General features: G+C 46.2%; 2 protein-coding genes across 2 annotated transcripts in view; both read left to right on the forward strand.

Annotated features, from left to right (window-relative positions):
- Window positions 1-20,725, forward strand: part of kmt2a (lysine (K)-specific methyltransferase 2A) — a 34,900-nt gene extending 14,175 nt beyond the window's left edge. Inside the window, exons 6-35 of the mRNA XM_076976342.1 lie at window positions 428-492; window positions 584-1,066; window positions 1,157-1,230; window positions 1,353-1,592; window positions 1,786-1,932; window positions 2,663-2,752; window positions 2,854-2,974; window positions 3,066-3,170; window positions 3,333-3,517; window positions 3,606-3,779; window positions 3,929-4,039; window positions 4,138-4,211; window positions 4,884-5,089; window positions 5,236-5,336; window positions 7,197-7,334; window positions 7,457-7,615; window positions 7,711-7,828; window positions 7,958-8,036; window positions 8,138-8,298; window positions 8,403-8,546; window positions 8,647-13,156; window positions 13,251-13,319; window positions 13,408-13,487; window positions 13,668-13,835; window positions 13,985-14,059; window positions 14,176-14,350; window positions 15,464-15,571; window positions 15,664-15,747; window positions 15,874-16,003; window positions 16,090-20,725. Of these exons, the coding sequence (XP_076832457.1) occupies window positions 428-492; window positions 584-1,066; window positions 1,157-1,230; window positions 1,353-1,592; window positions 1,786-1,932; window positions 2,663-2,752; window positions 2,854-2,974; window positions 3,066-3,170; window positions 3,333-3,517; window positions 3,606-3,779; window positions 3,929-4,039; window positions 4,138-4,211; window positions 4,884-5,089; window positions 5,236-5,336; window positions 7,197-7,334; window positions 7,457-7,615; window positions 7,711-7,828; window positions 7,958-8,036; window positions 8,138-8,298; window positions 8,403-8,546; window positions 8,647-13,156; window positions 13,251-13,319; window positions 13,408-13,487; window positions 13,668-13,835; window positions 13,985-14,059; window positions 14,176-14,350; window positions 15,464-15,571; window positions 15,664-15,747; window positions 15,874-16,003; window positions 16,090-16,365 (8,650 nt within the window). The 3' untranslated portion in view covers window positions 16,366-20,725. The remainder of the gene's footprint in view (window positions 1-427; window positions 493-583; window positions 1,067-1,156; window positions 1,231-1,352; window positions 1,593-1,785; window positions 1,933-2,662; window positions 2,753-2,853; window positions 2,975-3,065; window positions 3,171-3,332; window positions 3,518-3,605; window positions 3,780-3,928; window positions 4,040-4,137; window positions 4,212-4,883; window positions 5,090-5,235; window positions 5,337-7,196; window positions 7,335-7,456; window positions 7,616-7,710; window positions 7,829-7,957; window positions 8,037-8,137; window positions 8,299-8,402; window positions 8,547-8,646; window positions 13,157-13,250; window positions 13,320-13,407; window positions 13,488-13,667; window positions 13,836-13,984; window positions 14,060-14,175; window positions 14,351-15,463; window positions 15,572-15,663; window positions 15,748-15,873; window positions 16,004-16,089) is intronic.
- Window positions 20,726-22,520: 1,795 nt separating this feature from the next.
- On the forward strand, window positions 22,521-25,572 carry c1qtnf5 (C1q and TNF related 5). The gene is made up of 3 exons (XM_076976343.1): window positions 22,521-22,679; window positions 24,037-24,269; window positions 24,604-25,572. The coding sequence occupies exons 2-3, from the start codon at window positions 24,047-24,049 to the stop codon at window positions 25,122-25,124; spliced, it is 744 nt and encodes a 247-aa protein (XP_076832458.1). The 5' UTR covers window positions 22,521-22,679; window positions 24,037-24,046; the 3' UTR covers window positions 25,125-25,572.

Genomic DNA, 25,572 nt, shown 5'->3' on the forward strand with positions numbered 1-25,572 from the left:
GATCTTCAAGAACGATTTGTGTAATTTGACTGATTCTGCAGTAGTTGATATGTTTGAAAATATTCACATACTCCACCCATGACACCAGTGAACGCTAATGGCCTGTTTTTGAAAATTGTAACATGTTGCTAAAACCACGTGTTCCATATTGTGATGCTTCATTTGAATAATTAGATTGAAGTCCGTATTCAGTTACTATCCTAACATCATTACAAACTGCAGGTGTTCAAGCATCGTGACGACTCACTAATTAGCATTTCTGCAACTGATTTGAAGTACACTAAAAATGGTTTTAATTGCAAATGCTAATTGTAATTGCAGTGTCATGGTGAATAATCACGTTACGTTCTGTAACCATTTATCCTTGTATGCATTGGGGACTTTACAGATGTGCCCAACACTTAGTGTACGTTGTGTGTTGTGACAGGGTGAGGAAATGTCAAAACCTGCAGTGGATGCCGTCAAAAATGTTTCTTCAGAAGCAAGCAAAAGGTCAGGGTCCCCTCCAATAATGCTCCATTTTTAAAAAGACACCCTTTTTATTTTTCACAGTATATAAACTGTTGCGTTTTTATTGCTTTAGGTAAAAAAGATAAAAAGAAAAACAAACTGTCCGAAAAAAAGGACGCTCATCACTCCATCAAATCTCAGTGTCCTGAGGTGAGCCCCAAAATAGCCCCGCCCCCTTTAAAGGAAGATCCTCCCAAGAAAAGTGAAACTCCACCCCCTGCACTGGGAGACGATAAACAAAAGCAACAGCGACCACCGTCCCCTACGTTACCCGCCTCTTCGTCCGCCGAACCCCCTCCACTCCCCAGCCCCGAGAACGCCCGGCAGCCGACGGCCTCTCAGAGCTCCAGGAAGGAGCGAAAGCATCAGCCTCAGTCCAGCCCCTCAGCCGGCTCCTCCCCCTTGGCACCACCCACCCCGCCAGGCCACTCCCAGCAGTTCACACAGCAGCAAAGCCAAGCGCCGGCAAAAAAGGACACGCCTACGAAGTCTCCGCCCTCCGAGCCCAAGAAGAAGGCCCATCATCGTGGCGAGGCTTCATCTCACGTCCTCTCTGGTAGGAGGCCCTTCTCACCTCACGCGAAACCTTTCGGCCGCCGTGCGCAAGCGCGCAAACCTCACGCTCGACCCCCCTCTGACCTTTTAGCGTCGGAGGCGAAGCTAATGAAGAAGCAGACGGCCCGCTGCGCCCCGTCACCGAAGCCCAAAGCGAAGGAGAAGGTGAGGTCCTTCCTGCCGAGCGGCTGCCGGCCGGCCGTTTGTCTGTCTTGTGTCCCGTAGGGGCGTCCGCGTGCTTCTTGGCACCGGCTCGCGCCGCCCACCTGACTTGCCGTTGTTTACAGGAGAGACAGATGGCCGCCAAACCCGAGCGCAGTACTTTAAACTTCCTGAGCACTCCCTCGACTGGGGGCACAGCCAAGCAGAGAGCACCCTGCGACGGAGTGCATCGCATCAGAGTGGATTTTAAGGAGGACTGTGACATCGAGAAGGTGTGGGAGGTGGGGGGCCTCAGCATCCTCACCTCTGTGCCAATCACCCCCCGGGTGGTCTGCTTTCTCTGTGCCAGCAGTGGCAACGTGGAGGTAAGTAATCCCTCACCGGGTCGCGTTGCACTCGCCTCTGTGGGTTTTAGTAATTGATACCGGGACGCTGGCTGGCCTTATTTCTTATGCAGGATGGTGTTGGAGGCCAGGCGTAGCGGCCCGACACGTGTAAGGTTGCCGCTGCGGCCCGACACGTGTAAGGTTGCCTGCTGACCGCGTGCTCTCTCCCCAGTTCGTGTTCTGCCAGGTGTGTTGTGAGCCCTTCCATCTCTTTTGCTTGGGGGAGACGGAGCGCCCCCACCACCAGGAGTGGGAGAACTGGTGTTGCCGGCGATGCCGTTTCTGTCACACCTGTGGACGCCAGCGGCAGAAGACGAAGGTGAGCTTGCTCCGTGTTCTCCTCTTATAACACGCGTGTTCTCACGGTAAGTGTTGAAGGCACATCGGCATTGATTTATGGAGGATTTTTAAAAAGTAAAAATAATTAGCTACTGTGAAATGCATTTCAGTATCACGAAAATCAAATAAACATTATCAAATTGAATTGGTAAATTTTTGGGTGACTCATTGAATGTTTACGGCACCAGGTTCCCTCCCAAAGACTTCCTGCAACAGCTGGAATTGGTATTATAAATGAATACGTAACAGAGTTTTACAGGAATCCATTTGCAATATCTAATGTGTTTGAATGGGTTGAAGTGCCTGTTTATGCTTCTGCTCAAAGGCACTGAAACTTGACCACAGGCTGCACGCCATCCAGAGGACATTTTTTAGCTTTATGTAATTATTTAAAAATAGGTTGTAAAAAAAATTTTATGCATTCAAAGAAGAAATTTTGGTGAGACGTGAGTCAGCGCTGGGTAGGTTTGCAATACTGTAATGGAATATTTACGGATTCAGATGAAGGCAAGATTTTTCAGTTCATGAATCCGTTGGAATTTCATACCACAGACGTGGTCTTGAGTCCATCCATGGAGTTATTCTCAAACCCTTCTTCCCTGTGTACCTGGAAAATGATCTCTGAACGTCACCAGACCTTCATTTAAGAGTTCAGGAATGTGCTTAAAGCTGTAGAATCTGAAACTACTATATTTTCCTTCACCCAACAGCTGCTGGAGTGTGACAAGTGTGGGAACAGTTTTCACCCCGAGTGCCTGGGACCCAACCATCCGACCAGACCCACCAAGAAACGGACCTGGGTACCTGCACTCCGCCTCGCGGCCTTGCTGCTTGCTTTGCTGTGACTATTTCCAGCTGAGTGTGTCTTCATCTTCATCACGGTGTCTTCATCTCCCCCCAGATCTGCACCAAATGTGTCCGCTGTAAGAGGTGTGGGGCCACCAAACCAGGAAAAGCCCGAGATGCTCAGTGGTCACATGACTTCTCCTTATGTCACGACTGTGCCAAACTCTTTGCTAAAGGTCGGTGGTGGCGTTCGGAGCGCCAGCGTGTGGTGTTGTGTGTGCGGAGGCCTGTCTGGGTGCCTCCTTTTTAACATTTCTCTTCTTGCAGGCAACTTCTGTCCTGTTTGTGATAAGTGCTATGATGACGAGAGTAAGATGATGCAGTGTGGGAAATGTGATCGCTGGGTCCACGCCAAATGCGAGCGAGTAACTGGTGAGTGTTTGGGCCTTTTGGGCCAAACGCGTTTGTTTGGGCCTCCTGGTACAGCCGGCCCCCTGTGCCGAAATAACCGCGTTACGGAGCTCGTTTTGGGCCAGGGCTGCAGTGGTGAAGACGACTCACACGCGCCCGCGTGTCCACTCTGTTCGCCTTTAGACGAGATGCGTGAGCTGTTGTCCAGTCTGTCAGGAAGCGTGTCCTACACCTGCGTGAGCTGCACCGAGTGCAGGCCGTCGGCGTGGCGCACCGCTCTGGAGAACGAGGTCCAGAGGTCCATGCGGCGGGTTCTCACCGCGCTCCTCAACTCCCGCACCTCCGGTCACCTGCTCCGCTACAGACAAGTAAGCCCGCCCTCCCCTCCTACCCGTTTGCGTGCGCCTATCGGTAGACCCTCTCGTGTTGATTGACAATTGACGTCTGATGTCGCAGGCGGTAATGAAGCCCCCAGAGCTGAACCCAGAAACGGAGGAGAGTCTCCCTTCACGACGCTCCCCTGAAGGACCTGACCCTCCTGTCCTCACCGAGGTGTCCGTGCCCAGCGACTCCCCGCTCGACTTGGAGACAGTAGACAAGAAGATGGATTCAGGGCGCTATAAATCTGTGGTAATGGAATTGTAAAGTACAGTATGTTAAGTTGTGAATGCTTCTCTTGTCGTGTGGAGAGTCGTGTTGCTGCGTACGTGGGGGACGGTACCAGCTGGTCGATCCTCAGATGCTCAGGAACCGGGTTCTTGTCTCCTTGTGTCTTTCAGGTGGAGTTCAGTGATGACGTTGTGCGGATTATCCAGGCCGCCATTAATGCGGAGGGAGGGCAGCTCGCAAGCAGGAAGGCGAACAGGATGATAAAGACCTTCTTCATCCGGGTGGGGCTGGAGTCTACACGGACAGCCGTCACACCGCCATGCCTCCACCCTGAAGCGCAGCCGTGTGCGACACTAACGCCGGTCTTTTTCTCTTCCAGCAAATGGAACAGGTCTTTCCTTGGTTCAAGGTGAAGGAGTCGAAATTCTGGGAGACACACAAAGTCTCTTCCAAGTGAGTTGCTCCTTTAATAAGAACCTGTGCCACTCTTGGAAAAAGAAAGAATCATTAAGTGTTCATCTTGAAGAGGGAGGGAATGAGAAGAGAGAGAGAGAGAAGCCTCAGGTCTCGAGCTGTAATAGTTAATATAGACGACAGCGGGGGCAGCAGTGACATGAGGGGGAACTATAACAGCTCGTCAGTGGGCATCTTTCTCTTTGCTGTCTTTCAAAGCAGAATATCAGCTTCCCAAAGGGTCTGCACAGTCTGTGTGGGTTGACTCTATTGTCTGAGGCCAAACTACAGTGTTACATTTCACATAGGTGCTTTGACGAGTCTTGCGGTCACCCTGTGGTTAGTCTGTTGGAAGACTTCATTTGTTAGTGTGAATTATTCAGAAGTGTGCAAAGCACTGTTTTTCGTCTTTTGGGAGGTAGAATTTTTTTTGCTTTTTATGCAAAAACTCATATCGCGTCCGTTGGGTTGTAGCTAGTAGGTTTGTTCTTATTCACTTGCGTGTTGGAAATAAAGTCATCACCAGCATCAGGACACTTCATGCGCCGGTTAAAGTCACGCATGCGGTGTCTGCTCCCACCACGCTCAGGGTTCACTGCTCACACCTCTGCAGCCCGTCGTCCCTGGACGAGGATGTTCAGTGGTGACGTGATTCTCTCTCGTCTCCTGCAGTAGTGGGTTGCTTCCCAACGCCGTGCTGCCCCCGTCTCTGGATCACAACTATGCCCAGTGGCAGGAGAGGGACCTGAGGGCGCGCGCTGGCCAGCCGCTACTCCTGAAGATCATTCCCGCTCCTCGTCCCAAGGGCCCCGGGGAACCGGACTCCCCCTTCTCCCCCCCTCCCTCTCTCCCTCCCCCGCCTCCACAATCCATACACGGTAAGGTCAAGAAAGCACAGTCCACACTCATCTAACATAATTACTTTTAGAAACTACAGAGAAGTCAGAGACTTGAATATTCTTTTCTTTCTTGTTTTTTTTTTTGTTGTTTTGTTTTTTTGGGTGCCCCCCGCCCACACAAATAGACTTGAGGCAGGATTACAGCCCTGAGCGCCCCCCTCCTCCTGGTGTAGGTGACGACAGACAGTGCATACTTTGTCTGAGCTATGGAGATGAGAACACCAAGGTAAGTGAACCCTACAGGTAATTTATACCTGGTGCCCAGGTTGTGAAACGAACTTCCACTGGTCTCCTCACTGTCTCAAAACGCAGACTGGAGCTTCATCTCTTTGAAAAGCATTTAAACTGAAGCAGGTCCTTGTAGGAAGATTTTAAATTTGCACTTGACCCATCTTGTCTCGTTTTGGGATTCTACCCTGATACTCATTTCTGATAGTGTTTCAGTTTATTTTGAAAGTTAACCCCTTTGTGCTAGCTAAGGATTGTTTCTAAGGAGTATATGACTAAAGCACTTTCATAAGTCGCTCTGGTTTAAAAACATCTGTCTTCCTCGCTGCAAAATGCTACTTTTGTGGTGAATTTGACCTGTTGTAATAACTGTTATGAGAGTATTCATAATGCGGCGTATCCCACAGTGTTGAGTATCTTGTTCATGGGTTAAAGTTCTCCGTCACTACGACGGATTTCCGTCATTTGATTTTTTTGGGGAAAAAATCCGTCAAATCATAATAAACCACACGCGCGTGCGTGCTATCTTTTGTGGCCGAAATATGATTCTCACTGGCGCTCATCAGCGCTGGATGGATGACGGCGGTGTCATTTGATTGACTTGCGGGTCATTCCGCCTTCAGATTTACGGACATTATGTAGAAAAGTGACCTCCCTCCTGCCTGGCGTGACCGTAGCTCGCGACTCTGTACACCTCGTGCAAACTTGCGCGAACGGCGGAGGCTAGTTGACGCGTCACATTCTTTTTGCAGTCTTGTCCGAAACGATATGTGGTAGTATAAAGAAACACCGCTCAAAAACAGGAGAATTTTAATGTTGCTATGTGTTCCAGGTTTGAAAAGTGCTGGAATTTAGGCTAAAGTACTTTAAAATGTTGAAATTGTAACTACTTCGTTTCACAACAAATATCTGTCTGACTGAACAGTTTTCTTGCATTACGTTAACAAATACGAGCCTCTTGTAATTCCAGGAAACATGAGAGAACGTGAAGACATTAAGATTGGGTGTTTTGAAAATAAACAACCATTAAAAAATGTGATAAAAAGCGAATTATTTCGAATCATTTCGAGTATATGTATAAATATTTAACTTAATTAAATGTAACATTGAAAACGTGTTGAAATGGACCTTGAAAGTGACGTGCAAGTGCTTTAATTCCACCTTATAAAGGTGTATGAACCCTGCAAACATGACTTTGTTCATTGTGCTGAGGCGCGGCGCGTGCGAAGTTACAAAATTCGAGAGGTGCACGACCTTGCGAATCACCAGCGCGCGAGGCTCTCGCGCACGGGTGGAGCCACCGCGATTACGTCATTTTCGGCGCACGCACCGCCCGCGCCGCCCGCACGCGCCGCGTCAAATATAATGGCTTAAACCAGGCTTAACATGGATGGTTTTGTTCTGTTTGTATTTAAAAGCTCTATCCAGTGTAATTTTTTTGTAACATACCTACTTAAAGCAGGTAATCTTACGGCTTATGTTTTTGTGAATAGTGAATTTGATAAAAACAAGAGAGCTTCATACCTTTTAAAACTCACCAGGATTCACTAAATTTGACTTGATCTTTAAATAGTTTTCTGAAGAGGACCCCCAGATTTATGTACATTTATTGCTCAGGTGTTGCATTTTGTCGCTTCATAGATTCTCTCTTCTCTCCTTACACAGGCTGTTTAGATAAATATACTTTATAAATGTGTTTATTGCGTAGAATTAGGCAAAAGAGGTCGTGTCCCAACTACACCACATTTTCAGTAATTGCTAGCATTGTCTTTTGCCAGGAAAAATTTTCAGTCAAATGAAAATTTCTTGCTTTAACCCATGATCTTGTTGAACTTCTTATTTTATTTTATTTTTTTAGGATTGCGGACGACTGCTTTATATTGGCCAGGATGAATGGGCCCATGTGAACTGCGTATTGTGGTCCACAGAGGTGTTTGAGGAGGATGATGGCTCTCTGAAAAACGTCCATATGGCCGTGAGCCGAGGCAGGCGGCTGGTAAGCCACTCTTAGCCAAGTGTTCTCTGCTCGTTCAGTCTGTCCCTGTGAATAAGTGCTTATTAAGGCTCTATTACCATTTAAGCAGGAGTATTTAACAGTTGTTTCCTGTTTGAACACAGCGCTGTGAGAAGTGTCAGAGGCCAGGGGCCACCGTGGCCTGCGACTTCACCTCCTGTTCCAGTAACTACCACTTCATGTGCGCCCGGCAGCACAACTGTGTGTTTCTGGAGGATAAAAAGGTGTACTGCCAACGCCACCAGGACTCCATCAGGGGCGAGGTGAGGATCCCCTGAGTGAGCGGAACGTCCCGTGTGTGTGTTTGACCCTGTGCTGCTTCTGCGTACACCTAAACAACATTCTTGGGATTGTTCAGGTGGTGACGGACACAGGATTTGAAGTAACCCGGAGAGTTTTGGTGGACTTTGAGGGGATCAGTTTGAGAAGAAAGTTTTTTGGTGGACTTGAGCCAGATAATGTCCACATGATGATAGGTTGGGTTATATTTTATTATTATTATTATTATTGTGAGGAAGAAAGAGATATTTTTGCATTTTAGTTTAGTTTTAGAAGTATGAAAAACAAAAACAATGTGAACTTTGCTGTGTGTATTTTCAATGCAGGTTCAATGACCATTGATTGTCTTGGTGTGCTAACGGAGCTCTCTGACTGCGAGAAAAAACTTTTTCCTGTTGGATATCAGTAAGTGCCTGTGATTTTGTTATATCACACTATGGTTTTCATGTGTGTTGTTAATTTAAAGGTGATTTGAGGTGCAATTTTACATTGTTTTTGTTATTAAGATGCTCAAGGGTGTACTGGAGTACGTTGGACGCCCGTAAACGCTGCGTCTACACCTGTAGAATTCTGGCATGCCGCCCTCTAGTGTCGGACACTGTCAGTAACAGCATGGCCACAACAGAGGATAACCACACCATTGCCCACAGCCCACCACCTGTCTCAGGTTAGTCCTTAAGGTTATTATTTTTTATTTGTTTATGATGCTGTTTTTATATCTATAGATATAAATGTTCTAAAACTTTTTTTAACTGCTGCTTCTATTATCAGAACTGAAATCTTCACCCTTGCCTGTTTCCGTTGAACGCACCGCCAGTCCAGTTACACCAAATGCAAAGGTTTACTTTAGGAACAGACATCCCAGTTACCCTCCCTGTCACCATTCTCCTTCCACCAAACCTTTCCCCTCGCCAGGTATTCAAGTCAAACAGATGTACCAGTTATTTAGGCTTTACACTAATTCATTATAAGGCTTTGATACATTACATGTTTCTGTTTGTTTTCTCTGCATTAGGAGGTGTCACCAGCTCATCCCACAAGATCGTAACCGTCGGTGACCCTTTGCTGAGCTCCGTTTTGCCAAGTATTGGATCGCGTCGCCATAGCACGTCCTCTCTCCCCACTCAACAACCTGGACAAAGAGTTTCCTGCTCTCCACAGAGAAGCCAGGAAGCTTCCCCTGCATCTGCCTCAACTATAACCTCAGCCTCCCAGGACTGTGGAATCAGAGACTCTGTGAAAGGAAAAGTATCTGGTGCTGAAAGATCTCACTGTCAGGCAGGAAGCACTGTAAACACAGGACCTCAGTGTAGACACGGCTATGGTTTCACCGACAGAACGGATGGTGGTAGAGATGTTTCCAGAAAGCAGCCGGACGGCGACGGTTTGAAGTCGGCTCCACCAGTACCGAGTGGAGTGAGTCAGGTGTCCCCTCCACTGGGAACTGCGGTGTTGACTGGGAATCAGAGGGGAAGTGGAAGTTTGAGAACAGAAAAGGGAAAACAGGCGGCAAAGGACACGGACCTCCCACCCGGAGTCACTCTTTTGTCTTGTCATCCGCTTGGTACTCTTGTAAAAGATAAAGCCATTGCTGCGAAAGATGGCGGCTTGACCACAGTTCCAGAGTCTAAAGATATTGGCAAGTCTGGCTCTCCCCAGCCACTGTACCACAAAAGTGGTGGCAGGAAGTCTAACGACTGTGTTTCAGGACCGTCCCCTGCCGCAGCCATCAAACCTTTATGGTCAACGGGAGGGAAGACGGGAGAGGAGGATATAAAGCGTGGGTCCCAGGCAAACTCTTCTGTAACAGCTGTTCATGGAACCACTGGCACCAAAGAGAAGCGTTCCAAAATTAAATTATCGATGGCCAGGGATGTGGAAAAGCAGAGGAAAGAAATGCCTCAGAATAGTAAGACACAGATGCTCAATAGCAACTCTAAAGGAAGTAATATCAAAACACACAGTCAGGTTCCATCGTCACAAAATAATACCCACAGAGCCGCAGCTCCTGGCGGTAACAAGACCTCTGGCATCGCAGAGATTAAATCAGATGGTCAGAGAAGCGAAAGACCATTAAAGTCTGGTGAGAGAATTGGCACAGAAAAAAAGCACAGTTCTGTAGCAGAAGCCGTCCAGCCAAAGGCAGGTTCAGAGCGAAGTTTAAGACCTCCACAGGTTCACGCTAAACCAAGTAAAGAGGCTATACCTGTGGAGAAGAAGCGCGCAGAGAAACTGTCTCTGATATCTCAGAAAATGGATCCTAACGGGACCAAAGCTGTCAGCACCTGTTCCGAAACCAACACCTCTACTTCCATCGCTGCCGTAAGCCATGGTCCACAGAGGAGGGCTCCCCGTGCTATGATGTTTTCCCCGTCTGCAAGCTCGGAGAGCTCGGAATCCGACAGCCACACTCACCAAGAGGACTGTGAAGAACGTCTTATGGACCACCACTCGGCAGAGGACGACGGTGACGGAGATGATCGTCATTTAGAAGATGAAGGCTTAACGGACAAACATGAGGAGGACAGTGACGGTTCTGCCGGCTCGGCGAAACGGCGATATCCAAGGAGAAGTGCCCGGGCTCGGTCCAACATGTTCTTTGGGCTTACACCTTTCTATGGCGTGAGGTCCTACGGAGAAGAAGACATTCCCTTCTACAGCAGTGGCGATATTCCCTTGAGAAAGCGCTCGGGCAGCAATAAGCGATCAGCTGAAGGTCAGGTTGATGGTGCTGACGATATGAGCACGTCCTCATCTGCCGACAGTGGAGAAGATGAGGAAGCAGGGTTTGGACCAAATAAGGATGCTTACTATTACAACTTCACACGGACCATCATAAACCCCGGCTCTAGTCTTCCTAGTATTGAGGGCATCGATCAGTGCTTAGGAAGAGGGTCGCAGATCCATAGATTCTTGAGGGATGGAGCCAAGGAAAGTCACGCTGAAAGTGATGAAATGACGAAAACCAAGAATTTGGAGTGTCAGCAAATAGGCCAACTAGATGGAGTAGACGATGGTTCGGAAAGTGATGCCAGCGTAAACACCAGTAGCACAACCACTGCTACCACTTCCTCTGCGCTTAAAACCTCGACCAAGAAACGGGGCCGGGAAAGTCGGGCAGAGAAGTTGAACGTCGGTACAGGAAAAGACACTACGAGCGGGGGAAGCAGCCACAGTCGCGATGGTCGTAAAAGTCAGAAAGATAACTGCCTGCCTTTGGGAAGTGTGAAATCACAGGGTCAGGATCCTCTTGAATCGCAGCTGTCACTCAGCACGGACCTGCTGAAGTCCGACTCGGACAATAACAACAGTGATGACTGTGGCAATATCCTCCCTTCGGACATAATGGAGTTTGTACTCAACACCCCTTCAATGCAGACTTTGGGACAGCAGTCCGAGGCTCCCACCACTGAACCGTTTTCCTTGGACGAGGGCTACGGAGTCGATGTCAACCGAAGGAAGGATATACTGTTTGAAGACTTTGCGCAGCCACTGTCCAGCGCAGAACCTGTAGAAGGTGGGGTTAACAGCGCCATCACCGTAGAGGAGCCATATGTCCTCCCTTTGGAGTTGCCGTCCGACCTCTCTGTTCTAACAACTCGTAGTCCGTCTGTAAATAACCAAAATCACGGTTCACTCATCGCTGAGAGCTCCGAGCGTGGAATTCTGGCCCTGGGTACAGAGGACTCTGGAGTTGAGAAAAGTGATAAGCAAAGAGCGGTTGGTGCTGTATCCAGCGAGAGTCCACGCGACGGTGGTGGAGATTCACAGGTGACTGAAGGGCACATGACCCCAGAACATTTCATTCCCGCCCGCATCGACGGAGACCACATCTCAAGTCCTGGAATATCTCAAGTAACGGAGGCGGGAAGTCAGGATCTGGCCAGGACGTCTGGAACACCTGGCCTGCCCAGCTCACCTACGTTGGCTCTGCAGAGTCAGAAGTTTATTCCTGCTGCCACGGTGAGTACGGGTCCCTCTCAGATGGCAAACTCTGGTGTTCAGTCCACAGCCTCCCATTTGAAACCTGGTCCAGAGAAACTGATAGTTCTCAATCAGCATCTACAGCCTCTCTACGTATTGCAGACTCTTCACAATGGCGTGACTCAAAAAATACAGCTCGGTCCGTCCGTCACCGCAACCGGTGTCATGAATCCCAGCACTCCGGTTTTAACGGGTCTGAATGCTGGAGTTCCCACACCTCAGTCTATTTTTTCTGCCGGTGGCAAAGGATTAGTCCCTGTGCATCCTCACTCACAACTTCACGCGTTCACTACCACCACCCAAACAGGCTTCCAGCCTGTAATCCCCAGTACCACGTCTGGCCTCCTTATCGGCGTTCCTTCTCACGACCCCCAGATTATTGCATCCGAAGCTGGTCAGAGGCACGATCTGGCCCCCAACGTCGCTATGGTCTCCAGCGCATCATCCATTTCCCCCACACCTGCCGTGCTTTCTGCCGCACACGGGAAGAAACGTCCCATTTCTCGAATCCAGCCTCGGAAAATCAAGAAACTTGCCCGTTCCAGGAGCCAACCCACACTAGCGCCGTCAGAGGTCGGGCCCAACATGACCCTTATTAACCTTTCCTCCCCACAGATTGCTGCTGGAATCCCTGCCCAGTCCGGCCTTGTTGAACTTGGCACAATCACTACTGCGGCTGCCGCATCTCATCGCAAGATGCCCAACATCATAAAACGGTCAAAATCTGGAGTAATGTACTTCGAGCCTGCACTCCTTCCCCAGCCAATGCCGATCTCTACTAGCGCTCAGCCTGGTCTTCTTGGACACGATTCCTCAACTCACTTGTTGCCATGCACTGTATCTGGACTTAATCCTAATCAGTCTGTACTGAATGTAGTGTCAATGCCTCCTGCGGCTCCTGGGAATCTGCTGGGTGCTAATCCAGTATCTTTAAGCACTCCAGGGCTCATTAGCTCGACAGAGATCACAGGACCCTTAGGTAACCTTCTGTTTAAAGCAAGTCCACATAACCTGGGCCTTTCGGAGCAGCAGATGGTTCTTCATTCGGGAACCCCCATGATGTCACAGATCGCCAATCCAGCCCAGACGTCCATTGCGAGCAACATCTGTGTTCTTCCACCAAACCAAACCATCAGTATGTCCGTCAGCCAGCAGGTAGACAAAGAAGGCAACCTTCATCTTCAAAACCCAGTTGGCAGAGTGGTGTCGGATAAGGCCACCGAGTCCAGTATAAACACCACTGGCCAAGTGTCTCTTGCACCCAATCCCCTCACGCCAGACCTGAACAAGGGTCGTGTGGTTGGAGTTCTTACCCAGAGCTCGCGGACTACACCGATCTCACGGCCAGTAAACCAGCAACAAGTGCTCAAGTCACCCACTGTATCAGTTTGCACAGCCTTTGGGAAGGGGAAGCAGAAAGCCAAGAGACCTCTACCGAGTCTAGACAAGCCTGGGGGGAAGAAACACAAAGGTCTTCACTCCGAGACTCTGCCAGAACCGCGCAGTGCTCCTTGCTCTGCAGATCAGTCCTCCTTGACAGGGTAAACACTTTGAATTTTGCAGAATTTCCTTTACCAAATATGCTTTACCAAAAGACGCTAGATTAAGGTGGTGGTGTGTTGTGTGTATCAATAGGCCCAGAGAACGTGTTGCACCTGAGCCAATGGAAACCGGAAAGCCTAACGAAAAGGGTTCAAGGAAGAGGTATCCAAATGTTGTGTGTGTTATTTTTAAGTTCAATATGTATGGATGGATGATTACTGGACTAAATGAAAATTTATCTTGCCTGCAGTGACTCGGTAACCAGAACATGTGAATCCACTCTTAAACAGAAGCCCATGGAACCCCATGATGAAAAACCTAAACCTACAGGTGGGTTTCGCAGTGTTACCGATACATCTGTCCTCTTATTTTGTGCTTTATTTAGTCGCCAAAAGATGATGATCAAGCACAAGTATCCCCAAAAGTGTTTGAATGCTCAAAAGGCAACATGCATGTCTTCACGGTGTGTTTGTAGGATATCCCACAATTCTCTGCACCTTGTCTTGTTAGGCCTGTCAGACCAGAGCAGTAGAACAGGATCCAGTGCGGTGCTGGCGGCCACTCCTGATCAGAAGGACGATGGCCACGACTCCTCTCTAGACTACAAGCCCAAACAAGGGCTTCTGTTTGAAATCTGCAGCGACGACGGCTTTAAGATCTGCTGTGAAAGCATTGAGGGTAGGATTGGGTTTGGACAAAGAGAATTAAAGATGTGTGATTTGAAAATAAGTACTTTATGAATTCTGTATGGTCGTCCCCATTGGTCCTAGGCAATGTGGTATTTCAGATTCTGGTTTAATTTCTGATATCTGCCTGCTCATTTGCAGAGGCGTGGAAATCTCTGACTGATAAAGTCCAGGAGGCACGCTCTAATGCCAAGCTTAAAGAGCTGTCTTTTGATGGTGAGGAAAGATGAAGGCATGGCGTCATATCCCATGTAATTTTGAAACTAAACATCTTTCACGTCTTCCAAATGGACTCCTCTTTAACTTCCCATCCTGGTTGATGGTTCCTTCAGGAGTGAATGGATTGCGCATGCTGGGTGTTGTCCACGACGCTGTGGTCTTCCTGTTGGAGCAGCTTTGCGGCTCCAGGTACTGCAGGAACTACAGATTCCGCTTCCATAAACCAGAGGAGATCGATGAGCCTCCCGTTAATCCTCATGGATGTGCTCGCTCTGAAGTCCACCACAGGTGCGTTGACTCTGGCTTCATGACCTTCATGTTAGGAGGCTTCTGTTGTGTGTGTGCACAGTAGGTTTGATGTTGTAATTGTCACTTTGTTCAGAACTGTTAATTTAGTTGACGAATAATTTTCGTCAACGAACCTTTTTTTCATGACGAAAATGAGATGATAACTAAATAAAAACTATACGAAGGGATAAAAACAAAGAAATTAATGGACATTTTCGTCAACGAATAAAAACGAGACGAAAATATTGACCAGCGACGACATCCAATCAGACCTGATTTAGTTTAGTGAATGGTAGGCATAAGTTAAGAAGAGATCCAACCTTTAGCGTACACGGAAAGGCGGGACAAACTGGGTAACCGTCCAATCAGTACTAACGTCTTCACATCGCACAGAACCCGGGAAGACCATACTAGCCTGTGAACTGGTCACTCATGAAATTCAACTTGAAGTTAACTCGACAATGTCAGCAGGGAGAAAGATAAGAGGCGATATATGGACACATTTCTCCTTTGAAGAAGATGGTGTGTAAACCATGTGGGACAATGATGTCGGGGGAAAAATACGACAAATGAAACGACATCTGCGGGCTATGGCATTGTTGTTTTTACGGCACCCAGTTTTATATAGAATGTAATATGTAGGCCTATTGTTCATAACAAACTCCATTTGTTTTCAGGTAGAGCGGGCCAACTGGTCATCAATGTTTTGTTATTGTTATGCTCAATAACTATAAGTTTAGGTCAATAAAAAAAAGTTTGTTTGTAAATTTGTTTTTGTATATATTGCTCATACAAACAATAATATTCTGTAACTGGTTAATAAATGTTTCATTTTGTGTAAGTGTATATAATGACTATTACACCATTTATATTTTAGTCAACTAAATTCTTTTGATAATTAGTCGACTAAAACTAGACTAAGACTAAAAACAAATCCAATGATTAAATTATGACTAAAACTAAATGACATTTTAGTCAAAAGACTAAAACTAAATCAAAAATTGCTGTCAAAATTAACACTGGTTCAGAATCAATCTTTGGTCACTGACGAACCTCACCTGTCAACTTCTGGTGATTTTGATGTTGTCTGACTTGCTGTCTCTTTTTCTGAAGGAGGTCCGTGTTGGACATGTTTAACTTCTTGGCGTCCAGACATCGAGAAGCTCCTGAATACAACCCCCAAGAAGACGATGAAGAGGAACTGCAGCTGAAATCTGCGCGGTGGGTGACCACGTTCGTCTCCTTGCAGATAGACTTCTTGGTTGTGAATATATTTATTGCTCGTTGCTCTAATATTCTCTTTCCCTTTTCAGACGGGCAGCCAGCATTGACCTGCCTCTAGCTATGAGGTTCAGGCACTTGAAGCAAACATCCAAAGAGTGTTTAGGCGTCTATAGGTACAAAATCTGTCTATTGCCTGAAAGATCTGGTTGGCTCTGTAAACCAAATTAAGCATAACGAAGATGTGCGTTTTGAGGGCTTACATGCAAACGAATGTTTTTTTTTTTTTGTCTTGTTTGCAGGTCCGCCATACATGGCCGAGGTCTGTTCTGTAAAAAGAACATTGATGCTGGGGACATGGTGATTGAGTATTCTGGAAATGTCATTCGCTCTGTCCTCACCGACAAACGAGAGAAGTATTATGATGGCAAGGTAAGGAATCCAGTACTCTTCACACCGCAGTGGACGAACACGATTGACTGACTTCGAGGTTCTTAATGGATTTCTTCACGTTCCAGGGTGTTGGCTGCTACATGTTTCGCATTGATGACTATGAGGTGGTTGATGCTACCGTTCATGGCAATGCGGCTCGTTTTATCAACCACTCCTGCGAGCCGAACTGCTACTCCCGCGTAGTCAACATCGATGGGAAGAAGCACATCGTCATTTTTGCAATGAGAAAAATCTACAAGGGCGAGGAGCTCACATATGATTATAAGTTTCCCATCGAGGAACCAGGCCATAAGCTGCCTTGCAACTGTGCGGCCAAAAAGTGTCGGAAGTTCCTCAATTAACACTTCTTCTGTTCTTACTTTTGCCTGAACCCTCTCCTCTCAAGCAAACTGTCTTTCGTCAAAAATGTTGACAGTATGATTATTTTGAGTAAATATGGTTATTTATTGAAACAGGCTCAGGTTTTCAGAGGGATAACGGCACTGTGCCTCAAGTTGATTCAGGAAAGGTTTCAAGAGCAAAGTCACAATGAAGAAAAGGACTGCCTTCAGTGAATACCCCCCCACCCCACCCCAAAATGACCAGTCAAATACGCAAAACTGCCCCTGCTCGCTTTTAAATTTTATGACCAGTTTTATCTTCCAAATGATTATGAACAAATTATAAATTTGTGATATCCTGTCTCATCTGCCCATGTCTATGGAAATGCAAGGAAAGTGTGATGGAATTGCCACATAGTTTTGTTCGTCACCAAAGTGCAATTTTTCTAAGGGAACGATACACTGTCTTTGCCGATAGATGAATTGCTAGTGGGCCATAATTCTTCTGTTCTTAGCCTGACCTGCACAGCCTCATGTCCTTTTCTGAATGTACGTTGACGCCTTGTTCCTCTAGGTATGTGAGGGACGCCTCTCTGTGTGTTTAAGACACTGTAAATATTACTTGAGACAGTTAGATTCTTGGGCAGGGACCACCAGAGGGAGCTGTGGTTCCAGTAATGGGCCCTCTATAAGAGAGAGACTTAAGTTTTGATTTGATTAGTAATGGGAAGAACCATTAGTGTACCTAAACTGTGTTTGAGAAGTAATAATTGCCCTGGGGCAGTGCTCAATAGGGGCTGGGCTGAGATCCTGGTGGACTGACAGCCAAGAGACTAGATAACATTAACAGGGGAGGGGGGGATGATTTAATGGGTTTTTTTTCCCCCATTTTTATATCTTAGTCTGATAGTTAAACCTGTTGTATAGAGGAAGCGTAGAATGTGCGTACTCAACGGCCTGTTGATAGCTGGTAGGTTTTGCTAAACTCCAGGGCATCGAAATGCTTTATTGAGCTGGAGTTGTTGTCTCATTATTCGGAATGAGTCATTTTAAAATTTTGCTCTTTTTTTCCCCCAGTCTCTCTTGTAGGCAGGTAAATGTCATTATTTCTTTTGATATGTAAATAATATGTATATTTTTCTATACAAAAAAAAACTGAAAAGCACTCACTAGTGAATAGCACTTAATAATGGTATTTATATTTTTAATAAAACGTATTTATTTTATCAACATTTTGTAGGAGATAGTGGTTTACAACACTAATGCTTGGTCATTTTTGTAGTGTTGCCTCCTTTGTTTTGTGTTATTTATTTATTTTTTTTGGTTTTATTAATTTTTTTTAACCATTTCTTTTCCTTCTTCTATTTTCTATTCCAAAGACTGAAGCAGTAGCTGATCCCATAGAGTGCAGTCCACCAGTATGGTTAGGGTTAACCCAGTCCACCAGTATGGTTAACCCAGTCCACCAGTAGCTCTCATTGCCAATCAAAGTCGGTCATAAACATTTCAGACGATGGCGTATGGTTAGAGTAAGCGCTGGAGCACTTCGATAGGAGTGTTTATCCGCTGAAATGGCATGACTCCCCTAGTTGCCAGCCTTATCATCATAAACAGGACCGGCCCTTCACAAGAGGCCCCCCTCTTTGGTACAATCCATAAAAGAACTATCTCAATGGGAGAAAGAATATATAAGATGCCTGAAATCCTTTTACATTTAAGCAACTGGAAAGTTCCAAAGTTTACTCCATCTATTTTATTATCGTAAAAATATTTTCATAGCCGTCGGTGTAACCCAAGGAACCTGCCACGGAGGCTAGCCCTCGAGCCCTCGTTTCTACAGCACTATGGACAAGTTGGGGGGAGCGTTCTCGTTACCCCGGCTTCGTGCACTGAGCATCAGTCTTCTTCCCAGCTTCACACGTGTTGCCTTGGCGATGCAAACAGGCTCCAGCCGTCCGAAGCACCTCGCGTGCTCGTTTTCTGTGCCGCTTCAGTCCTCTCCATTTATCCCTACGAGCAAAATCTATTCCTGTTCAGTGGATGAGTGATGGTGTATGGACTTCCCACAGCCAGCTGTGATGTAGTTCCTAGTAAGAGTTGTGGTGCCTTTCTTTTTAAACACCCCCCCAAATCTTTTATTCATCGATAAACTCATGACTATTGCAGACCATAAGACAGACATATTGAGGATGATTGGCATGTCTCTGGCCATAGGGTGGCATTGCTTCTCTGGACAGTACTGCGAGAGTACCAATCCTTGTGTTTATTTCTTAAGGTCTGAAAAACCGAAACCGATTTCATGTCCACCAATATATATGCTATTCTCTTGTGGACACTACTGTCCTCTTGACTTTTGACCCTGTTGTATATTTGTATTGGTCACGAAATTTAAGCAATTTTAACCACCAGGATTTGAGTCCTTTCTAAAGGGGATTATCGCGTTCTGGGTGGTGCGTGTGTGTGCGCGTGCGTTTTGCCGGAAGGGTTGGGATGTGTACATGCCTCCAGACAGAGCTCACTCGACCGCTGCTCCGCAAGAGTCTGGCTCTTGTTTTCAGGAGGAGCCGCTCTAAGGTCGTGTTCTCCGTGTAGCAGCGTTCTTTTTTTGCCTCGTCGGTGTTCCCCCGCGATTTGCTGATCGGTTCCAGATTCCTGGGCTCCTTTTATTTACCAGGCTCTGCGTGTCGTGATGGCGAGCGCAGGGGGGTGACGTTCGTTTGGCTTTCGCGTCATTTACCAGCCGGCTGCTTTTCTCGCCCGGCTGTTGCACTCGTGGGCTGCTCTGCTCGTGGGCTGCTCTAGCTGCGTTGTGGCCACGGCAGCTCTGGCTATCGGTTCAGGGATCGAGTTCCTCTCAGTCCGGCACTCTGCGGCCCACACAGACTCTGATTGACCTCTGCAGCTAGGCCTTCGTTGAATGTACTTTTGAATTTTTTAAATCATATTTTTGTCTTTTTAAAAATTTTATTTATTTTATTTTTTATTTAAATTTTTTATTTTATTTTTTTTTAGTGATTGTTGAAACGTGAAAGGTTCGGGTGTTTCAGGACAGATTCGTTTCATTTCAGTGGGTGAGGATTGTACAGCCGTGGCAATCTTTGTACAGAACTTGCATCTATGGGTATGACAAAGTATGATTTTTATTAATTACTAATCCTAAGGGCTTTGTGAAAGACTTTTCCTCCACATGTTCGTTTCAGTGCAACTTCAGATGTTCTGCAAGCTGGTAATGTTGTGATCAGTCTGTTTTCGGTGGCAGAAGGGTTCTGTTGATTCCTGGACTTTAATCTTCCACACCAGTGGTACCACACCATCTCCTGTTCTTGCACATCTCAGTATATATCTGTATACTTCTTCAATACATGATGAATATATATACCTAAACATATGTATGGATAGTAACTTGTACTTCAATATTTACAATATCTACGCAATATCTACGGAATGGACAGACAAACTTAGTTACAGTAGCAAAACAACAGTTTCATAATGGTAAATAGAAATGTTCAGTGTAATCTATAATGGTTTTGTGTTACAGATACAGTCTAGAGTAATGTGCTGCATTTGAATATTCACGTTTATGTTCCGGTTTCCTGTGCCTGTGAACACTCCTCTGGTGGAGTGTCGTTCTTTTTGGAACTTTTTTTGTTTTTTCTTTTTGTTTTTGTTTATTTGCAGGTTGAACAGGTGGGAGATAATGGCTGATATTTATATAATGAAATGAGTAAATGTAAAATGTGGTTGTACACTTTTTTGAGCTTAGCCATTTGTTTCAGTGCTGTAGTTTTTATTTTACTCTTTGTACTTTTTAACAGTTTGTGGACATCAGGAAAATGAGTTTTACCCAGTTGTTTCCCATATCTCTCCTTTCTCATGTCAGACCTTAAGTTGAACTATAATGTGACGTTCAGTAATGAGTAACGATAATGGTAAGCATTTTAATTTATTTTTCGCATAAATAAACATCTTCGAAACATTTGTGTACGCAGACGGAAGGGTCATGTGAACACCCCCCCCCCAGCGTTAGCAGTTTTAGAGATGGCCTGTGATTAGGGAGGTGACGTGAGAACGTGGGGGTGCGAGGCTAAACGGTCCCTCCCCCCCTCTGGCCTTCTGAACACTTCCTCTCTCTTTTTGAATGACCCATGTATGATGATCTTTTACTTGATTTTCCCAATTGCCCAATCAGTGTTGAGATATTACAAATGAAGGAATGACCATTCAGTGACGATAACAAACCACAAACAACTTAAGGATGAATGTATAACGAGGAAAAAAAATGTACATAACTGTAAAAAGGAAAATTTCTAATCATGTTTATTTTCTATGCACTTTTTTATTTAAGTGATAGTTTAAATAATAAACATGTCTCGTTTACTCAGCATGTCTCCGGGTTGTTGTTAACGTCATGGTGTTCTTGGTCTTTTTGTTGATTTGTGTTAGTTTGGCAGAAGCTGTAGTGCAGATCTCTTTACTTTGGGACTAAACACTTTTCTCCGACGTGACAAAACGTTTTATCTCTCTAGAAAAATGCTTTTTGCTTTCTCGTCTGGCTCTAGAGTTGTCCAGCCCCTTTCAGGTATTGACCAATGGCTGTGCTTAACAGAGTGGAGTCACGCCTCCTTTTCAGAACTGGATAAACCAATTGTAAGGGAGTACAGCACAAGCAGAGAAGATCCAGTCTGGATGAAGGTCCCATCCAGCAGGTCCAATCACACCCTACTCATTTACTTGCTAGCTGAAACTTAATTATACACCTTTCAGGAACTGCTGATGAGACAACATTTATACTGGTAATGACCAAAATGTTATTATCAAGTAAACGTTGAAATGAAATGAGCAAATAAAATGTCAATGCCGTTGCTCGGGCCTTTGTGGCCCTCTCTGAAAACGGGACTGATTTCTCACTCTTCTGAACGGTTCCTTCGCAGTTCCTGCCTCCTGGAAAATCAGGGACACCGAGGCTTCCTGTTCTGCAGAAGTTGAGAACCTGTTGTGCAATCTTGGCTTTCTGTGCCGTTTAGAAAGGAAATGCTGAATACGCATATCTGGAGGCGCAAATATTATTAGTGGCTAGAGTCTGAGTTTGGAGATGTCTCTGGAGTAGGGGGAAGGGACGCTAGTGTCAGCGGGGACGAACTCGAGCAGGAGACGAACAACGGAGCATCTTTTTGTCGTCATACGCAGGTCCAACTTGCACGTGCTGCCCTGTGTTGGGAGGCTCACCAACCACACCTTCCACGTCATCAGTGACTTCTCACACCCTTAGCCTGTTATGGAAATGTGTTATTTTTATTAATGCTTTAGTTTTAATGGAAGTGTTTGTGTGGTGTAGTCACTCGGGGGAGAGAGTCGGTGTTCTTTTGTGCACCTGCCAGAGACTGCACTACATTTTGATGTATTTTTCTTTTTTTTTTTTTTTTTTAAATTTAATGTCTCGTGTTTTATATTTTAACCTGTTTAATTCATCATGAAATGAAAACCTTCCTGAAAAATTGAGATTTGGAAACTTGGAATGTGGCAGTAAGTCGACTTGAGCTGGCCTCTTGGCTACGGCGGTTGGTTATCCTTTGAGGTACCTGCAGGAGAGGTTGATTTCACCGATCCTTTCAACCATGTTTCAACAATTATAACTGCACCACTTCAAACTTAATTTTGTACAACTTTCAAGTTCTATACGTCTTTTTCCTTTACAGAAATGCCAAATTATCTTAGTACTTTAAAGACATGCCAAAAGAATGAGATAAAGAGATTAAACTTCAGATGTCTTGGTAATAATAGCTATCCAGACACTAAAGCTGGGTGGTGTGTTGTCTTTTCCCCTGGGTTTGGGGTCTACTGATCTTTCAGCAGCAGAGTTCACTGCTATTATTATTATTATTTCTTGTTTCACTGAAATCAAATACAGCCAGCAGGCTGCCAACATTAACATCTAGCTAATTACTTACACATTCAAAGCTCACCACACTTCTAACCCACATCTATTGTGCCTTAAAAATATTTATTCTGTACTCCCACTCACTGGACCTGCTTCTTATAATCCCTCCGTCTCTCTTGTCTGTCTCTCTCTCTCTCTCTCTCTCTCTCTCTCTCTCTCTCTCTCTCTCTCTCTGTCCCTTGGACGCTCTTTCTCTCCTTCCTCATGACCCTCCCTCCATCCCTCCCCTTCGTCACTCTCTCCCTCTCTTTAATTGGCTTCCATCAGCGTTTCCTCTTTAACTTCAGAATGCTCACTTCTCCCCACGTCAGTCTGGACCTAAAAGACGACTCCTCTGCTTTCATTCCTCCCTGAGCAGACACTGTGCCTTCCGAGAAGCCCGGAAAAAAACTCGATGGTACGTTATTTTCATTGTTCAATTAGAAATTAAGTCAATGTCTGCAAATGTGCCAGTGATTCCACTGAGAGAAGATGGTGCTGATTTTTAAGGACATGGTTTGTGCGTCCACCGTCTTTCTGGTTTTATGAGTTTTTGAGCAGAACTAAAAGTGCTTGTGCAGCATCTTACTTTAGCATGACTGTGTGTCTGACATCAGTTCTGTTCTCTCAGTGTGCCATGCTCAGTTATAGTTACCTCAGAGATTGTTTGTTGATTTAATATGACAAACTGAACTATTCTATAGCTGGACATTGCATGAATGTTCAGACTAAGCAATATGCTGTGGAGATTTCTTCGAGTCCCATTTTAAGTGCTATTTGAAGAGTTTTAAAGTGTTGCTGCTTCTCATTAGGGGAGACATCACATGGGCGTTCCATAACTTTTCGTAAATATTCCATAATCGTTCTTCTATTCCTGGTTTGGAGCAAATCTAACACTGAGTACAAGCATCAGTTCTGGCTACAGCAATCTTACTTTGTGTGAGAGACATGAGAAAACTTCCTGGGAAGGTTTCCAAGTGCTCAACCCAAAAAAACACAAATACCGACCAGAGATCTAATGCCAGATTCTGCTGCAAAATTGGACCCAAAGTTCCTGAAACAGATGTGCTGTCTGTCTGAATTGTTTATGGGCTCTTGTGCCTGTAGTCTTGTGCCTGCCTTCTGTAGCAAACCTTGGTGGTCTGCTTGTGTTGTCTGTGACGTGTCAGCAGTTTCTGACCTTTTACTTAAACCAGCTGTTTAAAGGCAGGAGACAAGCAGGGAGACCCGCTGATTTATATTAAGCCATAAAGTGTTGGGAGCGTGTGGCCCTGAGGCAGCAGTGTAAAAATCCTCCAATCATTGGACACTTCCAGCTTTTGCTGACATTGCAAATTCCTCCAATCACCGAACACTTCCTGCCTTTGCTGATAATGCGGTTTGAGTACCGTGGACGGCCACTAAAGCCACGTTCACTTCACTGTTGATTACAAATCGGTGCAAGCGCTGAGACCAGCGTGTGCTTTTTCAATCAGAATAGTAATGGAGCATTAAAATACTGTGGCCTGCTATTATCTCATTTGGCATGTGCTGTGTGCGTGTACACCACCATCACCACCATGACCATCCTCATACTTCAAGCATTATGGTGCCTTATTGCATTTTCCCTGGCACACTGTCTCTGAGTCAGAAATAAGATTTTGCTGTTCTTCTCACATCACCTGCTAAACACATCCAGAGTGGTATTTTCAGATGTGGTAGCATTCAATGCCATGATGAGTCAGCATGCGAAGATCCTCCTTCTTCTGTCAGAGGTTCTCTCTCTCTCTCCACAGAGCTGCCGCCATGACACCCCAGCGTGGCTGTCTCTCCCTCCTCCTCGTTCTGCTGGTCCACTACACAAACATGCTCGAGGATAATAAGATTCACAGTTTGTGTTCAGGAAGCCCAGGTATCCCAGGGTCCCCAGGGGTGCACGGCAGCCCTGGCCAGCCCGGCAGAGACGGACGAGACGGCAGAGATGCCCCTCCGGGCGAGAAAGGGGAAAGGGGAGATCGAGGAGAACCAGGTACAGACGTTCGCACCATGCAAGTGACGAGGTCCTCAGTGCCTTCAGTAGTTCAGTAGCAGTCCTTCAGTAGCAGTAGTTCAGTAGCAGTCCTTCAGTAGTTCAGTAGCAGTCCTCCAGTAGCAGACCTTCAGTAGTTCAGTAGCAGTCCTCCAGTAGCAGTCTTTCAGTAGTTCAGTAGCAGTCTTTCTGTAGTTCAGTAGCAGTCCTTCAGTAGCAGTCCTTCAGTAGCAGTCCTTCAGTAGCAGTCCTTCAGTAGCAGTCCTTTAGTAGTTCAGTAGCAGTCCTTCAGTACTTCAGTAGTTCTCCTGCTGATGTTCCTCTTCTCACGCAGGTCAGTCAGGTGTGCGGGGTCTGACTGGAGATAGAGGTGATCCAGGGGAGAAGGGGGAGAGGGGCTCCCCCGGAGAGTGTGCCGTCGCTCCCAAATCTGCCTTCAGTGCCAAGCTGTCCGAGTCGCGCACCGTGCCCTTGGCAGCAGGGGAGGCCGTGCGCTTCGACAAGATCGTGCTGAACGAACAGGGGGATTATAACACGGAGACCGGCCGCTTCACCTGTCGGGTGCCGGGAGTCTACTACTTCACCGTCCACGCCACGGTGTACCGACACAGCCTGCAGTTCGACCTGATTAAGAACGGCCACACCGTGGCCTCCTATTTCCAGATCTTCGGGAACTGGTCCAAACCGGCCTCGCTGTCTGGAGGCACTCTGGTGCACCTGATCCCCGGGGACCAGGTGTGGGTGCAGATGGCCCTGGGAGAGTACACGGGCTTGTACTCCAGTTCCAAGACAGACAGCACCTTCACGGGCTTCCTGGTGTATTCAGACTGGAAAAACTCGTCTGTTTTTGCCTAGATCCACGGCACACGCTACCAAACACACCTTTCCACTACGCACTAGCCAAAAACAGACGAGAGCTGAAAATAACACCATAATTCTCTTGTGCTTTGTATCGCCACTGTTACAGACAAGGGCCCTTGTTGATCAGTGTTTGGGTCTACAGATGTTTCTAATGAGCCTTTTAATGCTTTTCTCTAACAGATGGTTATATGCTCATCACTCAGATATTCTGTTAATGGTAGTGAATATAATTTTACATAAAGCAGGACGCCCCAGTTTAATGTGCCTCTAGCAGTGAATCATTACCAAAGAAGGCAACATTAGTGGGGGGGAAAATGCATTTAAATACAAAACACTCCAGATTATTCCAGCTTTGGTTGAGATATGGGTTGATTTCTCTCTTACCACTGTAAACACGATGTGGGCAGCATTGAATTATGAAATCAATAAAGGTATAAGCAGA

This window comes from Brachyhypopomus gauderio, chromosome 16, assembly GCF_052324685.1.
Source record: "Brachyhypopomus gauderio isolate BG-103 chromosome 16, BGAUD_0.2, whole genome shotgun sequence".
NCBI lineage: Eukaryota > Metazoa > Chordata > Actinopteri > Gymnotiformes > Hypopomidae > Brachyhypopomus > Brachyhypopomus gauderio.